Source organism: Ranitomeya imitator, chromosome 4 (assembly GCF_032444005.1).
Source record: "Ranitomeya imitator isolate aRanImi1 chromosome 4, aRanImi1.pri, whole genome shotgun sequence".
In the NCBI taxonomy this organism is placed as follows: domain Eukaryota; kingdom Metazoa; phylum Chordata; class Amphibia; order Anura; family Dendrobatidae; genus Ranitomeya; species Ranitomeya imitator.
Window position 1 is genome coordinate 583,517,301 of NC_091285.1, and position 18,151 is coordinate 583,535,451.

Genomic DNA, 18,151 nt, shown 5'->3' on the forward strand with positions numbered 1-18,151 from the left:
AAGACGCGACATCCAGGGAGGCGGAAACCAGGTATTCACCAGCGTGGGAAATCTGGTTGGCAAGTTCCGCTAATTGCGCGGGAGGCGCCCCGTCCAGGATACCTCGCCGAAGATCCTTGGCCCATTTTGAAATGGATTTTGAAGCCCAAGTAAACGCAAAAGCTGGACATAGAGCCGCTGAAGCCGCTTCAAAAGCAGATTTCGCGAAGGATTCTATAACTATCGTTAGAATCCTTCAGAGATGCTCCGCCGGACAGAGGAAGCACCGTGTTGGTGGACAGCCTGGACACAGGTGGATCCACCGAGGGAGAGACCGTCCAATTGGCGGTAAGTTCTGGAGAAAAAGGATATAGCACACCCAGGCGTTTTCCCCTCTGAAAACGCCTAGTGGGGTTCTCTCTCTCTCTGGACAAGATTTCCTCGTATTCAGGATGAGGAGCGAAAAATTTAGAAGGTGGTTTGGCCCGTCTAAACGAAACCGCCTGATCTGCGGGTTCCGTAGAGGGATCCTTGATGCCACAGGTTTGGTTTATTGCCCCAATGAGGTTCTGTACTGTCTCACTCATGGTGGCGATTTGGTTAGGATCCAGCTCCGAAATATCCTCTGAAGGCGCATCAGATAATGCCTCGCCTGACTCAGGGGAGGAGGATCGGTGGGACACCAATCGCGGGGGAGGGCCAAGCGGCGAAATGGAGCGCGAAGAGGACTCAGACCGACGTTCCTGTCTGGACCTTTTGTGGCTTATCAAGGAGGGCTCGGGCGGCGGTTCCTGCGACCCGCTGGCCACTGCAGGGGTCACCGATCCAGCGCGGACACTAGGGTTTGAGATACCCGTGTTAAATCGGCCACCGATTGTGACAGAGAGGCGGCCCAGCCTGGGATGGGGGGATCACTCTCGGGCGGAACAGCCGGGGGATCCTGGGCGGTGGGAACAATCGGGTTGCTGCAGGACTGACACAGCGGGGAGGACTGACCTGAGGGAAGTTTGCTGTTACAGGACGAACATGCAAAGTACGTGACTAAGGCAGAAGATGAAGAAGTCGGAGGACGAGAGCGGCCCCCTTTAGAGTTAGACATTTTGAAGAGGTCCCTGAAGAAAATGCCAGCAGGTTAGGGGACAGTGGGGCAGAGGAGGGTGTCAGTCTGCAGTGCAGAGCTACTCACGGCAGACGAAAAACCCCGGATACCAGGAGCTGCAGGCCTGGAGGAAGATGCTGTGGATCCCCAGTGCAGATGGCGTGCTGTGTTCCCAGAAAGAGCGCTCTGCGAAGTTCCCCCGGCGCAGGTGCGTGGCATGATGAAGAAAACGCGTGCCCTGAGCGTCCAGCAGCGGCGTGGAGGAAGGGGCGGAGCCAGCCGAGATGGCGCCGGTGGGTGGGGAATGCAGGGCAGAGTTTGTCGGGCGGGAGAAAGCCCGCCCAATGATACCGGAAGTGGGCGGAGCGCATCACCGGAAGTAGGCCCCGGGGAAAGCCGGGGCCTAAATTAGAAGCCGCTGACCGCAGAAAAGGTGGTTATCGGCGGTGCGGCGCAAAAAAAAACAGTGCGGGCGCCGCTCGGCTGATAGGCGCGGCAGCCGCCGCAGGAAAGGGGGAGCGCCGATGCCGGCGCCGGAAGTAGGCCCCGGGAAGAGCCGGGGCCTGTATTAGAAGCCGGCGGCCGCTGGAGAGGACCGCGGCCGCGCGTCACCTCCCAAGGTACGGCCGCCGGGGAAAACGATGCGGCTGCCTGAAGGGGGCCGCGCCGCAAAGATTAAAAGGATGCGGCCGCAGGTGAGGCAGTGCGACTGCCTGTAAAAACGCGCCGCGGTGGGAGACAGCGCAGTCGGTCATCAAGACCACCGCAAAGATAGGGAAGCAATGGGGCCTAAGTGTCGCCCAGTGCTGCGGTGGGTCTGCAGAAAAAGGTGCGGCCGCAGGTTGAGAAGTGCGGCCGCAGAAATAGCGGTGCGGCTGCCAGTAAGGCGCCGCGCTGCTCAGAAGGAAAGCTGCGCAGGAAATGTAGGGAATCCACAGAGCCCCATAGGAGGAGTAGCGACTGATAGGGAGCACAAATACTCACCTAACTTCCCACGCTGTCGGTACTAACCTTAAAAAAGTGGAAGGTATTAGACGTCCGTGTAGGTGGTGACGGACGTCCTCGTCTCCTCCGACCGACAGGCTCTGGTGGGCGAGTGGGTGGGGGACGGAGCCAGGACCTGACTTCTGAGCACGCTTGTGTGCTAGGCTCTTGGTCCTGGAGAGGGATCTATGAGGATACGGGGTGGCAGTACACGCCGTACTCATAGTCCATAATGTGGGACTACAGGAGTGACTGCTCACCCTGTATCCCATCCGGAGAACCTGAAAGAAAAAACGACGCACATTGAGGTAGATAAGGGTTTAATGAAAGACCCGTGTCCACCTCCTACTGACACTAAGCTAAACTGGAGAGTTTAATGCCAGTCGGTGGGGTGTACACTGCAGAGGAGGAGCTAACTTTTTTATTTGCATAGTGTCAGCCTCCTAGTGGCAGCAGCATACACCCATGGTTCCTGTGTCCCCCAATGAGAGGCGATAAAGAAAGAATGATAACACCCAGTTGTCGATGTGTTCATATATGCAGATCTAAGAAAAGATGCTGCAGAATGGTTATAATATGAGGAGTACAGGTATTTATGGAAGGAAAGCGGTCAGGAAAGGGGACGTGTCCTTTTAGGCATTTTAGCAGCAGGATTGTGAGCTAGGAGACGTTCTGTAATGAGAAGCATCATAGGATGACGGCTACAATTGGTTAATTTAGATCAAGAGTAAACAATGGCGAGTATGTACAATACTGGGAAAAGGTGAGAAAAAACCAGCACGTCCTTCATCCCAGATCTCCACTATTACTACGTAATGCAAGGACTACACGGACCAGAGCCTGCACTGTGGTAGAGAATCATCAGGATTGGAGCTCTGCATGAACACGAGCCTCCCGGTAAAATGCCGGTCTCCACTGCCAATCCCACACTGCTGGACGCACCATAGTGTTAATAAGAAATTTTGCTGGTTTACACCCGGGAACCTGTTGGACGACATTCTCATGGAGAGCGGAGGTCCCGCAGTGATATCCACCCCAGTAATGGCCGCTGTGTAGATCATTGCGAAGAGGGTGCAGGAGAGCCGCACACTTCACTCTGGGGGGGGGGGGGGGGGACTGACTACGGGTATTAAACATCCACTGATCGGGCTACATGTTAAAGGCCAATTTACAGAGGCCAACCACATGCGTATACAGAACCATCAGTAACAGATCGATCCATGCACATAGGCTGCCAGGAGTCGGACTGTGCAAACCAAGCACAGGCACTCGGTGCACTCTTGGCAGGGCCAAACATTAAAGTGCGCCTTCCCACCTTCTTGTTTTCCATCTCTCTGCCCTTTTCTGGCTCTGTAAAAGCAATCAAAGCTGTCAAAGAAGAGAGGTTAAAGGTGGGATAGAGGGAAAAGAGCAGGTGGAAAGGTGCAGTTCAATGTTTGGCCCCGCCATGGTGCACAGAGCACCTGTGCTTGGTGTGAACAGTCATTCTGTGCTGATGGTGACTATACAGATCTCAGTAATATAAACCCCATTATCTCAGAGCAGCCTCACCTAGCAGCTTCTTTCTGGTTCTGGTTTCTCAAACCCTCCTCAAGCTGCTGACATGTCAAAAAAATGGAGTTTCTACGTGTCAGCATTCTGCTAGGTGTGAATACTGACCGAGGCCACCACTGCCGGCATTAGTGAATGCACGCTGCCTACATCACCTATATGGAGACCTAGCTTCATTACAATCAAATATCTTATTCATTTTTCTCTTTTTTACGAAGTGGGAGAAAGGATCTGAGAGGGTGGAGGAACTGTATAATTAACAAAAAAAAACGTGGCATAATGAAAGGGCTCATGGATTTATGTGGTGTCTGATCTGGTGAGGACTTCTTCCCATGACAGAATGTCTCCTCACCAGCGACATCCGGAAAAGTCACCTTTTGATTCTGTAGTAAACATGGCATCAGTTTCCATTAATCTGCCATGCTGATAACTGCAGCGTGCCAGCGTAACTCCACACTCCATCTATTATTTCTACACACCTAAATTATTAATGAAGAGAGGCCAAAAGTTTAATTAACCACCTCAAGGCATGTGTTATATAAGTAGCTATCGTCAGGATGTGATGAAAATGAAACAGAGGCGAGGAGCTATGGACTGCATAACAATATACACCCGCAGCCATAACATTACAACCACAGTGTAGGATCCCCCAGGTACGGACCCCTGGAGGTGCCCTGTGGGATCTGACACCATGATCTTAGCTGCAGGGTTTCCTCAACTTCTTAAATGGGCAAAAATTGCAAAGTGCTTGTAAAAACAAACATCTGTGCAATTTAACTCTTATTAAAAATCCAGAAGAGAGGGACTTTACATTGAAGAGTTTAGTGCTCGTTGCCCAGATTCGGCCACCCCGGCAGCCTACCAGAGGTGGGTAGTTGCTTAGGCAACTCCACGTACCCAATGTCACCCTTGCAAGTACCTCAGGTCCTTACACTTGCCTATTTGCATTAAACATTGATCCCAACTTATCAGGACTGGTGTTGTTCAGGCCGGTGTTGAGGAGTTGTGATGGAGTCAGGAGCATCTGACAAGTGGCACGCGCCTCTGTCCTGGACTGGAGTAAGATTTGTCATGAATTGGATGAGCAGGGTCGCCATGCCCTATATGCGCTCACTTTGTCAGAGCTGAGCGAAAATGGTTTGACAACCCCAAAAGTCTCGATATTTAGTGCAACCTTGTGTAGTGCCTAAATTTTGCAATTTTTCAAAAACAGAATTCTGGAGTAAAACCTTTGATGAATTGGCTCAATCTACTTCAATACCGGGCTGTTCACTTGCTGCCTCGTGTGCAACTCCGGCTGCCCTAATAAATGGTATCCCCTTCACCTGGCAGTGGTGTTAATGTCATGGTGGATCAGTGCACATCACATCTTATGTGGATTGTATACAATATTTAGGAAGAGCATGTAACAGGGGGTCACCAATTTGGGGTTTGTTCACCTGCACATATCTTTTTGTATTTTAGCAGGGTGATTTTGTATTTTACTGAGCAAATGTTACACTGTAGTTTTAAAGTTTAAAGTCTGAAGGTAGACAAAGGGGTTTTCCCATTAACAAAGTATATATTAATCAATACATCCTGGAATAAAAATAATTTCAACAATTGGATGTGTTTAAAAATATTGCTCCTGTGCTGAGATAATCTTATAAATGTGCCCCTGCTGTGTACTGTGTAATGGCTGTGTCTGACCGTACAGGGACATGGTCTGATCATACTACATCTCCTGGGCAGGGAGGAGAGAGAAAAAATATAGACAGGACAGCATGGTGATACCGCTGCTGCTTTCTGTGAGCTAAAACATGTCTTTGTCTGTAAGAAATGTTTTACCTCACAGAAAGAATCAGCTGTGATCCGGTGCTGTCCTGTCTGTATATTTTTTTGCCTCCTCCCTGCCCAGGAGCTGTGGTATGATCAGACCATGTCCCTGTACGGTCAGACACAGGCATTACACAGTGCACAGCAGGGACACATTTATAAGATTATCTCAGCACAGGAACATTTTATTTAAACACATCCAATTGTGGAAATTATTATTAATCAAAGATGTATTGATTATAATCAACCCCTGCAAGTCCATCGAGTTCAATCTATAACTTAATGTATTGATCCAGAGCAAGACAGCAAGACACAAATAGCTCCATATTACGGGATGAACTCCTTCATACAGCAATCAGACTAGTTCTCTGGATCAATAGTCCATCACAGAATCTAGTGCCCAGAACATGTATGATATTCGACAAGAAAAGAGTCCAGGCCCTTTATGGACTACTGAATCCACCACAGCAACACTATGTGGCAGAGCTGAACATTCACACTGAGGATATCCAGCTATACATTTCTTTTGTTCTTTTTTTTTTCTTGGTTTCCTACTTAATGGAGTTGTGGTTTTTGCAAACGTTGAGGAATTTGCCTGAGCGATATAACATTATGCCAACACTACCGTGAAGGCCTCCATTCCTATTGTAGACACGACCATTATGACTGACCCCATTTACTTCAGGGCTCCGGGTTTTTTTTACAGCAAGTATGTTGTATAATTCTGCAGTTTATACTATTCCAGCCGGCAACAACATGGGACCCCGCAGTGAGAAAAGCCCTGAACCCGACATGGATAACACTAATTCATAGTGCATCCGAATTCACAAACCTCCAGAGATTAGGAGTTTATGGCTACACATGTATGATAAATACCCGGCCATAAATGGGTGGGTGGGGTTGTCAAGGAAAGCGGCACTTTACTCCATACAGGGAAGGCCCAAATCTGCAATATTATTACATCACTAAGTGGACTTATAGATAATCTAGATATAATTAATTCTTCTCTACATAGAAGATTTGTGCCTGTACCTCCTTTAGGTTCCCAAACCCAGGCAGAGCGCACTTAACTGTTAACTGTTCTGTCGCTTGGGTGCGTTGAAGCACAGTCAGGGTATGTGCACACGTCAGGATTTCTTGCAGAAATTTTCCTGCCAAAAACCGGACATTTCTGCCAGGAATCCGCATGCGTTTTTACCGCGATTTTGACGCGTTTTTTGTGCGTTTTTCCCCAAATGCATAGAATTGCGGGAAAAACCAGAAAATCTGCAAAAATAATGAACATGCTCATTTTTTTACCGCGATGCGTTTTTTTTGCGGAAAAAAACGCATCCATGTGCACATAACATGCAGAATGCATTCTAAATGATAGAATGCATAATGTATGCGCTTTTAATGAGTTTTTATAGCGTTTTTACTGCGAAAAAACCGCGAAAAAACCTGAACGTGTGCACACAGCCTTAGCGTTAAAGGGAACCCGTCACCCCAAAAATCGAAGGTGAGCTAAGCCCACCGGCATCAGGGGCTTATCTACAGCATTCTGTAATGCTATAGATAAGCCCCCAATGTAATCTGAAAGATGGGAAAAAGAGGTTAGATTATACTCACCTGGGTCAGTGGTTCGATCCGATGGGCGTTGCGGTCCGGTCCGGCGCCTCTCATCTTCTTACGATGACGTCCTCTTCTTGTCTTCACGCCGCGGCTCCGGTGCAGGCGTACTTTGTCTGCCCTGTTGGGGGCAGAGCAAAGTATTGCAGTGCGCAGGCGCTGCAGTACTGTGCTCTGCCCTCAACAGGGCAGACAAAGTACGCCTGCGCCGGAGCCGTGGCGTGAAGACAAGAAGAGGACGCCATGGAATGAAGATGGGAGGCCCCAGAATGGACCACGACACCCAGAATTCTGTAGATAAGCCCATGATGCCGGTGGGCTTAGCTCACCTTTGATTTTTGGGGTGACAGGTTCCCTTTAAACTTTTCAAAAACCTGACCTGCACATCCAAACAGACTGAGTGTGAACAGGTGCTGAACCCAGAGTCGCCAACTCGTATATAGTTAAATAAATAGGGCAGCACACTGCAGCGCCAAAACATGCAAACTTGAAAAAACGAAATTTGAACTGCATTACTGCACTAGAAATATGAAAAATGAGAGCTTTTAGCGCACAAAAATGGCCATTTTTATGTGCTAAAAGCTCTCATTTTTCATATTTCTAGTGCAGTAATGCAGTTCAAATTTCGTTTTTTCAAGTTTGCATGTTTTGGCGCTGCAGTGTGCTGCCCTATTTATTTAACTATATACGAGTTGGCGACTCTGGGTTCAGCACCTGTTCACACTCAGTCTATGTTTGGATGTGCAGGTCAGGTTTTTGAAATGCATTCTCTAGCCTTCTGATCGTGCACTCCCCGCCTCCTAGCTTCAGGTGTTTTAATTATAGTAGGTCCAATACCCCTCCACATAGAGAGAGAATTTGAGTCCAAGAAGAGGTTTTTACATGTACCCATTCAGATGGAGACGTTTATTCTCAGTGAGGTAGGTCAAACGTAGGACCTCGTATAAGAGAGATGCCTTAACGTGGCTACGAGGTACACATAAAATTGGCCATTTTTGTGCGCTAAAAGCTCTCATTTTTCATATTTCTAGTGCAGTAATGCAGTTCAAATTTCGTTTTTTCAAGTTTGCATGTTTTGGCGCTGCAGTGTGCTGCCCTATTTATTTAACTAGGTTCCCTTTAAACAGCCGCCATCCACAGAAGGCATCCACCTCTCCCCGCTGTATTCATTTTAATAGATTAAATAAAGGAGTGTTTTAATTTTGATGGTGAGTGCCACCTTTTTTCTTCTTTTTTGGACATTATTTGATTGATTATCCCTGTTTGGTGTGCAACCGTATTCCTATAGTTGTCCGATGTTCAGCAATACAGGTAGAAGTTGAATTACAGCTGTAACAATCACAGAGGGAGGTGCTGGCAATACATTCTCCTTTACAAAGGTGCAGCCGTGGGGACTCTGACAGGTCACTGCTGCATCTGCAATACCCAGTGCTATATAAGTGAGTAAAATAAAGAAATCTCTGTATAAACATTAGGTGTAATACCAGCACACACCACAGGATGGCAGCACATCCCTCTGCCACAACTTGTTAGGTTTCCTACTGTCTTATGAAGCCAATATTTTACATTTCTACTATAGATGACAATGCTGAAGAATAACAATTAAAAACACAATGAATAGCAAAGATTACAAATGACATTGATCGCAATTATTATTATTATTTTTTTTTTTTACGTTTCATTAAACGCTATTGCTGTCCTTTCTGTTATAGATGGCTGGATTGTAGTGATCACATGAGGATTTCCTAAGGAAGCCATGATATACTCACTCTGCTTAATATTGGGGAATATCATGGACTTCTGCTCTTTCAGGATTGGCTTCGGAGGCTGCTGGACCAAGTGCACAGCGATGTCTTCAATGGGGGACACAGAATCCTTATTGGCGCCAGGAGGAAGATACTTAGCTATGGCAGAAGCGAAAACACCAATTACGACCATGCCCCTTGTACCCCAGATAGGTGTGCCATAGGAAACCTGCAGTGATTTCACAAGGAGCGGACAGTTCTCTGGACTTGGTATTCTAATAAATACTTAGTTACAATTCTGCATCAGCTTGCTTTAGATTTCCGACTACGTTTACTCCATTATTCCTCCTGGAAATGTAGAGAGACTAGTTGTTACAATATCCCCTTAGGCCGGTTTCACACGTCAGTGGCTCACTGACACTGACTCACGTAGACACATTGAAATCAATGTGTCTCTGCACATGTCAGCGTGTTTTCACGGACCGTGTGTCCGAGTGCAAAACACGGAGACATGTCAGTGTTCGTGGGAGCGCACGGATTACATGGACCCATTAAAGTAAATGGGTCTGTGTAAAACACGTTGTCCGTGTGCAGTCCATGTGCCGTGCAGGAGACAGCGCTACAGTAAGCGCTGTCCCCCCCACGTGGTGCTGAAGCCGCCATTCATATCTTCTCTCCAGCAGCGTTCGCTGCAGAGAAGATATGAAAAATCCTTTTTTTTTTTTTCTTGTTAAAAATAAAGATCCCTGTCTCCAACCCCCTCCCACCCCCTGTGCGCCCGCCCGCTGTTAATAAAATACTCACCCGCTCCCTCGCAGCGTCCTCTCCGCGCCGCACCTTCTCCTGTATGAGCGGTCACATGGGGCCGCCCATTACAGTCATGAATATGCGGCTCCACCTCCCATAAGGATGGAGCCACATATTCATTACTGTAATGGGCGGCCCCACGTGACCGCTCATACAGGAGAAAGTGCGGCACAGAGAGGACGCTGCGAGGGAGCGGGTGAGTATTTTATTAACAGCAGGCGGGCGCACAGGGGGTGGGAGGGGAAGGCTGACAGGGATCTTTATTTTTAACACGAAAAAAGAGAAAGAAAAAAAAAAGGATTTTTCATATCTTCTCTGCAGCGAACGCTGCTGGAGAGAAGATATGAATGGCGGCTTCAGCACCAGATGCAGGGGACAGCGCTTATCTCTAGCGCTGTCTCCTGCACGCTCCGTGTGGTACCCAGTCGGCACACCGGCAGCACACGTGTGCCACATATACGCACGGACACGGATAATTCCGGTACCAATTTTTCCGGTACCGGAATTATCTGGACGTGTGAGACTGACCTTACAATGAGAATAGTTACACCAAGCTGTCAATGTATTCTAACATTTTCAGGAGGAATAACGGGAATGGCACAATAATAACAGATAGATGTGAGGATCCAGAATAATGATTTTATGGGAAATACACGTTTCTACTAGAGCAGACTTGTCAGAAGAGTGGCCAGGTCTTTCAGCAGTCCTGCAATAAGAATACAGAGCTGAGAGACATTACCAGATTATTTGATTTCTCCCCCTCGGGAATTACTTACAAGTTCTCGTCTTCTTCCACACAAAGCCTAAAATCTGAAATCAACTACGCTTTCACCCCAATTATCCCAATTTAAAAAAAAAAAAAAAAAAAATGGAAATTGCAGATAAGATATAGGTACGACCACGTAACGTATGAACGACTATGGGGGTTTTCGATGTGAAACGTGGCCACACTCATCAGTCCAGTTCACGGGTATCATGGCCCAAGCAAATCCCTACCTTGGTCTTTTGCAATAGCGTCCGGCTGCAATGAAGGTTGTATGTCAGACTCCCCAATTTGATTTACCAGCACACCAAACTCTACTTTCTTCTCTGCTACATAAAGGACATGAATGAATAAGTGACTGCAAAGAGGACAACAGATGGAAACGTCAACCCCCATTTTGTTCTCCTTAGACTCACCGGTGGGGACTGCGTCTGGTTTCGCTGGCTCACTGTCTTCTATTTCTGGCATTCCTGCATCCCCTCCTGCTTTGGCAGCATCTACGGTACAACATTCATAGTCAGAATTAGAGGTGGGCGGATACCTGGATGTTCGGGTTCAGCTGAACAGTTACAAAAAGTTTGGGTTCGGGTACCAGAAAAACTTTCATGGTGCTAGAGGGGATCTCACCGAGGTCACGACATTTCAGCCCAGCTGGGAACTCGGCCTCAGTGACCAGAGGTAATCTCCATGATGTCACCGCCGGTCACTGAGGCTGCACTCGCAGCAGCTCAGTCACCAGTAGTTCTCAGCCTGGACAGTTGCATCTTGGCACCGTCCAGGTTGAAAACTATTTCTCCCCCAGACATGGATTACAGTGTGGGACAGAACAAACGAAAAGGTGAGGGATATTGTTGTTTTTTATTTTCGTTTTATTACAGGAGATGAGGGATTCAGTGGAATCAGTCATTAGATGAGTATAACTGTCTGTTATTTTTAAAGGGAACCCGTCACCCCGTTTTTTCAAGATGATATAAAAATAGCGCTAAATAGGGGCAGAGATGTGCTTTAAATTAGTGTATTTTTGGAGCCTTTATTCTCCACCTATGCTGCCGAAATACCTTTGTAAAGTCGCCGTTTTGGGCTGTCAGTCACGCTGGTCTGGTCATATGGGCGTGGGCGTGCAGATAGTACTTCTCGGCTTCCCGGGCTTCCGGAAAATGGCCGCGGGTTGCCGCGCGTGCGCAGATGGAGATCGCGGCGACCATTTTCCTGAAGCCCCGGGAAGCCGAGAAGTACCATCTGCGCACGCGCGGCCTCACAAAGATCTTTGTGAGGCCGCGCCCACCGATAAACCGCGGAATAGCGCAGATCGCGCTCTTTTCCTTCACTTGCACACTGGATTCGCCTGTTGGGCATGCACACACCACTACGCCACCAACGGAGATCTGGGGGAGAAACAGCGCTGTCACCACGCCCATATGACCAGACCAGCGTGAGTGACAGCCCAAAACGGCGACTTTACAAAGGTATTTCGGCAGCATAGGTGGGGAATAAAAGCTCCAAAAATACACTAATTTAAAGCACAGCTCTGCCCCTATTTAGCGCTATTTTTATATCATCTTGAAAAAACGGGGTGACAGGTTCCCTTTAAATAAAAAAGTAAAACTGTGTTTTGTTTAGATTTCAAATAAAATACTTTATTCTGTCTGAGTCTTTATTTACCATACAACTATAGGATTAGTAATGGATAGGTGTCTTAGGCTATATTCACACTTTGCGGATTTTGCTGCGGATCCGCAGCGGATTTGACCGCTGCGGATCCGCAGCAGTTTCCCATGAGTTTACATTTCAATGTAAACCTATGGGAAACAAAAAACGCTGTGCACATGCTGCAGAAAAATCCGCGCGGAAACGCTGCGGATTACATTCCGCAGCATGTCACTTCTTTTCTGCGGATTTTCAGCTGCTCCAATAGAAAACTGCAGTTGAAAATCCGCAGAAGAAAACGCAGTAAAAACCGCGATAAATCCGCAGTAAAAACCGCGATGGGTTTTCACTGCGGATTTTGCAATTCCGCTGCGGAAAAATCCGCAGTGGAATCTGCAAAGTGTGCACATAGCCTTATAGACGCCTATTGTATTGTCTATAAGACACCCATCCATTACTAACAATACAAAGGTGACATCAACCCCACAAATATGAACCCCACTTGTCACCGCTACAGGGCAAGTTGGAACACCTAGGCAAAGCGCCAGAATTGGCACATCTAATAAATGCTATCTTTATGTTGGGGGGGGGGGGGGGGGACAATATCCATGGCCCCTTACCAGCCTGAGAATACCAGCCCACAGCTGTCTGTTTTAGGAGGACTGGTTGTTAAAAATGGGGGGGACCCCACACTGTTTTTTTAAATTATTTAAACAATTTAAAAAAAAAAAACACAGCCTGGGGACCCCTCTGTTTTTGATAACCAGCCTTGCTGAAGCGGACAGCTGTGAGAGCTTATATTTTGCGGAAGCAGTTGTACTTTTGAACGACATCATTGGTTTTAGCATGTCGTGTACTCGATAATGGGAAAAAATTCCAAGTGAGGTGAAATTGCAAAAAAGTGCAATCCCACACTTGTTTTTTTGTTTGCCTCTTTTTTGCAAGGTTCACTAAATGCTAAAACGGACCTGCCATTATGATTCTCCAGGTCATTACGAGTTCATAGACACCAAACATGACTAGGTTATTTTTTATCTAAGTGCTGGAAAAAAATTCCAAAGTTTGCGAAACAAAAAAAAAAAAAAATTTAACAATTTTCTGATACCCGTAGCTTCATTTTTCATGATCTGGGGTTGGGTGAGGGCTTAGTTTTTGCGCACTGAGCTGACGTTTTTCATTATACCAATTTGGTGCAGATACGTTCTTTTGATCGCCCATTATTGCATTTTAATGCAATGTCGCAGTGACCCCAAAAAAAAATAATAATAATAAATCACTTGCCACCCAGAGGGTTTTTTTTCCAAGATGAAAAGGTGAACATCCCATTTATTTGTGCATCCAGTTCAAAGATTTTAAACGTTTTCGGTCAAATCACAAGACCTTCATCAGAAATATCTTTAACAAAACTGGAAGCATTAAACAAGGGGGTATATGAGCCTAGGCAACCCGGGATGGAGAGCGCACCTGGAACGTCTCAGGGATCCTGAAAGGAGAGAGAAGGCGTATATCCGCCGCTACATATGGCGCTTGAAGACATCAGGTCCGTCGCGCCGTGTGGAGTGTTTCCGGGGGCCGCTTTTGTTAAAGATATTTCTGATGAAGGTCTTGTGATTTGACCAAAAAAGTTTAAAATCTTTGAACTGGATGCACAAATAAATGGGATGTTCACCTTTTCATCTTGGAAAAAAAACCTGAGTGCCAAGTGATTTATAGTTAACGGGCTGGAAACCTGACTTGTGCACCACACAGGATCCTTGAGTGCCGTGTGTTTTGTCTTTACCAAAAAAAAAAAAAAAAGTCATTCTGGCGTTTTGACTTTTTTTTTTTTTTTTTTATCACTACTCCATTTTGCGATCAGGTTAATCCTTTTTTTTTTATTGATAGATCAGGCAATTCTGAACGCGGCGATACCAAATATGTGTAGGTTTGATTTATTTATTTTTTTCATATTTTTAAAAACTTTTTTTTATTTTTTATTTTGGCATGCTTCAATAGTCTCCATGGGAGGCTAGAAGCTGCCACAACTTGATCGGCTCTGCTACATAGAGGCGATGCTTAGATCGCCCCTATGTAGCAGAATTACTGCATTGCTATGAGCGCCGACCACTGGGTGGCGCTCGTAGCAATCCGGCCTCAACAACCATAGAGGTCCCGAGCAGACCTCTGGTTGTTATGCTGCCGCACCGATGACCCCCGATCACGTGACAGGGGTCACCGTTGCGTGCATTTCCGGCCACATGGCTGGAAGCGCTTGTTAAATGCCACTGTCAGTTTGACAGCGGCATCTAACTAGTTAATAGGTGCGGGCAGATCGTGATTCCACCCGCGCCTATTGCGGGCACATGTCAGCTGTTCAAAACAGCTGACATGTCCCGGCTTTGATGCGGGCTCACCACCGGAGCAACATCAAAGCGGGGGTTCTGCCTTCGGATGTTTGATTCCATCCGAGGGCAGAAAGGGGTTAATTATTTACAGCGCAGGTGACTGCTAATGAATGCTCCCATCCGCCGCTCCTGCTCTCACTGTTGTTAGCGGCAGCAGGTGTCGGCTGATGGGAGCAGTAGTCCCATCGGCTGACACCAGTGACCGGAGATAAACTTTATACTTCCGATCACAGCTGAGCGCTCATGCGGTCTTCTGACAGCGTGAGAACTGCAGCTCTCTGACCGGCGTGGAGGATTTCACCGTTGATCAGAAGCGGTGTTTGCCGCTACTTCCTGATGAAGTCTGTGTTCGGTGTCCGTGCCTGAACTGTAGGTGTTCCGTACGGATGATGAACTTTACTGTTCGGGTTTGCCCATGACAAGTTTTTGCTACCTTAGATAATTTCTTAAATTGATTGTCCAGGTTTGGGATCAAAGAGTCCTCACAGTGTGTGCATTGGACACGGTCAGGATTCTCTGGTGCTGACGGCAAGAGCAGAAGGTCATGTGAGCGCAAGTATGTGAACGTCATACATGTGTTCATGCGCTGACTAGAAGTGCTCCGTCTCACTTCATTCACTTGTACTGAGTGAGGTTGAACACATGTAGTCAGAATGTAGAAGAAAATTTTCCGGCTATCGTCGTGGCCACCAGAGAATCCCAACAGCATGGTATGTGCACACGGAGTATTCCTAAGTCTGCAGTCATCCGAAACATGGACAGTCCCTTTAATGCATGGTGTATATTGAGAGATAGTTTAACTAGAGCATCTACAAAGACTCACAAGGACCTAGCACACTGAAATGAGCAGAACTGTGTAATGGTGGTGCTGTGCAAGCTCCAGCAATCCCATGGAGAATGACTGGAGATATCCCAAATATATAGGATATCTTCCAAACTGTGTAGAAACTCTTTAAACACTCACTGTCGGATTCCCTCAAACATGACATCTGCTAGGGCAGGGGTGTCAAACTGCATTCCTCGAGGGCTGCAAACAAGTCATGTTTTCAGGATTTCCTTGTACTGCACAGGTGATAATTTAATCACCTACACAAATAATGAGTTGGTGATTAAATTATCACCTGTGCAGTACAAGGAAATCCTGAAAACATGACCTGTTTGCAGAACTCGAGGAATGCAGTTTGACACCTCTGTGCTAGGGTTCCTGGCAGAACACTGGGATTACTTTATTGATGGGGGACCATTCTAACAGGAAAAGATTGTCCTTTAAATGGGAAACTCAGCAATGAAGGGTATAGCCTATATTCTCCATGCAAAGTAATTGGCTGAATAAATTTGTCCGCAGGAAGGTCAGCAAACTACTCAGTGTTCTATCCCTTACTATTCAGAGTGTACCCCCAATGAATCTCTCCCACTGCTGACATCAGCCATGCAGATGCCCCTGTATTCTGGGTGGCACAGATGCCACGCGAGTACCATGGCCATGTCCTTTTCACCTTCTCAGACCAGATGGAAGAGACTATGTGGGCATAGACTTTACAATTACATATCAGGAGCCTACAAATTCTACCTAGAAATGTTGTGGAGAAAGTATAATAGTATCGCCCAAAGCCAAGAATGATTCCTGCCCACATGGAGGTGTGATAAACCCTCATAAATAAGCAAATCAGGAACTATGCAGGTTATTTTACCTCTGTCAAAGTGTAGGCGGTTACTAGAAGGGTCCTCCATACGGTCTTCTTTGGCTATGCTGGCTATTGTGTGCGCATTGTTCTCAGCCGGGGTGTCACCTGCTGCCGCCTTGTTGGACGACTTCTCTGCCTCCTCCTACAGGGAAGGATACAAGGTTTAGTCTACACCATGGGGCTGATGTATGATCGGTTCACGTTCACAAGTTTCCAGAAAATATTCAATCTAATCTCCAAGTGATTATGAACCTACAAGGAAAATAAATGGGGAGAACGCTTTTTTATTGTTATCTATCGCTTTTTGGAAAGTGGTCACTTAATGAAATACATTTATTGCTCACTGTATTCTCTCTAGTGTTTGTGTTTTATTCCATTTCAAAAGAGGAAAAAATATAATAAAGAGGTTTTTCATTTAAAAATTATCCGATTAAAAATAAAAAAAAAAACTAGAAATTATGCGGAAAAGTCAATAGATGCCACAGATTTATGTACTAGCCCTTCCTGGGGATCCGCACCAGACATTTCCAACATTTGTACAGAACCTGACCTGCAATGTGAGTTTTTAAAGGGAGTCTGTCACCCCTAAAATCATATATGAGCTGTGGCCACCGGCATCAGGGGCTTATCTACAGCATTCTGTAATGCATTCTGTAATGCTGAAGATAAGCCCCCAATGTAACCTGAAAGATGACAAAGGTTATATTATACTCACCCAGGGGTGGTTCGATCCGATGGGCGTCGCGGTCCGGTCCAGCGCCTCCTATCTTCATCAGATGACGTCCTCTTCTGGTCTTCACGACGCGGCTTCGGCGCAGGCGTACTTTGACTGCCCTGTTGAGGGCAGAGTAAAGTACTGCAGTGCGCGGGCGTCGGGCCTCTCTGATCTTTCCCGGCACCTGCGCACTGCAGTACGTTGCTCTGCCCTCAACTGGGCAGATAAAGTACGACTGTGCCGGAGCCGTAGCAAGAAGACAAGAAGAGGACGTCATCTGATGAAGCTAGGAGGCCCCGGACTGCGATGCCCATCAGATCGGACCGCCCCTGGGAGAGTATAATATAACCTATTTTTCTCATCTTTCAGGATACATTGGGGGCTTATCTACAGCATTACAGAATGCATTACAGAATGCTGTAGATAAGCCCCTGATGCCGGTGGCAGCAGCTCATATACGATTTTGGGGTGACACTCCCTTTAAATCTATGTGTCTACTAGTGATGAGTGAACATGCTGAGATAAGGCGTTATCAGGCCATGCTCGTGTGCCGAGTGTCTTCGATGTGCTCGAATATGTTCTGGTCCCCGCGGCTGCATGTCTCGCAGCTAATTTCACATGTGTACAAAAAAAAAAAAAACATCAGTTCCATTCAGAAAGCTTGGATAATTTTTTTTCTCATTTGTCATCTGTGTGCAGTAAGATTTTTCAGCAGCAGTCAATATTTTATAAGACCATTTACAGCTTCCCATGTGAAAGAATTGCAATGTATCTGTAAAAATACTGATGTTATAACTAGTGATGTGCGAGTGTGCTCGTTACTCGGGTTTTCCTCGGGGATTACGTATGTTTGTGTCCCCGCAGCTGCATGATTTGCGGCTGCTAGACACCTTGAATACATGTGTGGATTCCCTAGCAACCAGGCAACCGCTGCATGTGTTCAGGCTGTCTAGCAGCCGCAAATCATGCAGCTGCGGGGACACAAACATAATATACGAGCACGCCCAAAATACTCGGAGAATAACACCTGAGCATGCTCAGAAAACCCGAGTAACGAGTACGCTCGCTCATCACTAGTTATAACCAATTTTGTTTTGGTGCACACAGACTTCAATGGGTGAGTCTCAACACATGGAAGAAAGTCGTGCATGGTGAGATTTTTTTTTTTTTTTTTGCACACACAGATTTGGGCAGTGATAAAAATTGCTCATCTGCCCTGCCCAATTGTATAAAATTGGTCCGAGTTTCTTCATGGTCAGCACTTAGACCAAAAATATGGTTCTGTGAACCTGCCCTTACAGAGGAGAGCACCACGGCTTAGGATATCCATATCATGTAATCGATATAAAGAACAGGGGTGGTCTTCATT

At 46.6% G+C, this 18,151-nt stretch overlaps 1 protein-coding gene across 6 annotated transcripts in view; it reads right to left on the minus strand.

Moving 5' to 3' along the window:
• Nucleotides 1-18,151, minus strand: part of GOLM2 (golgi membrane protein 2) — a 79,994-nt gene that overhangs the window by 12,395 nt on the left and 49,448 nt on the right. For 3 of the 6 annotated variants that reach the window (XM_069766468.1, XM_069766464.1, XM_069766469.1), the window contains exons 5-8: nt 16,074-16,209; nt 10,768-10,848; nt 10,585-10,680; nt 8,806-8,940 (exon numbers count right to left, since the gene is read on the minus strand). In XM_069766468.1, coding sequence (XP_069622569.1) covers nt 8,806-8,940; nt 10,585-10,680; nt 10,768-10,848; nt 16,074-16,209 — 448 coding nt within the window. The remainder of the gene's footprint in view (nt 1-8,805; nt 8,941-10,584; nt 10,681-10,767; nt 10,849-16,073; nt 16,210-18,151) is intronic. The other 3 variants (XM_069766465.1, XM_069766466.1, XM_069766467.1) reach the window with 2 other exon arrangements.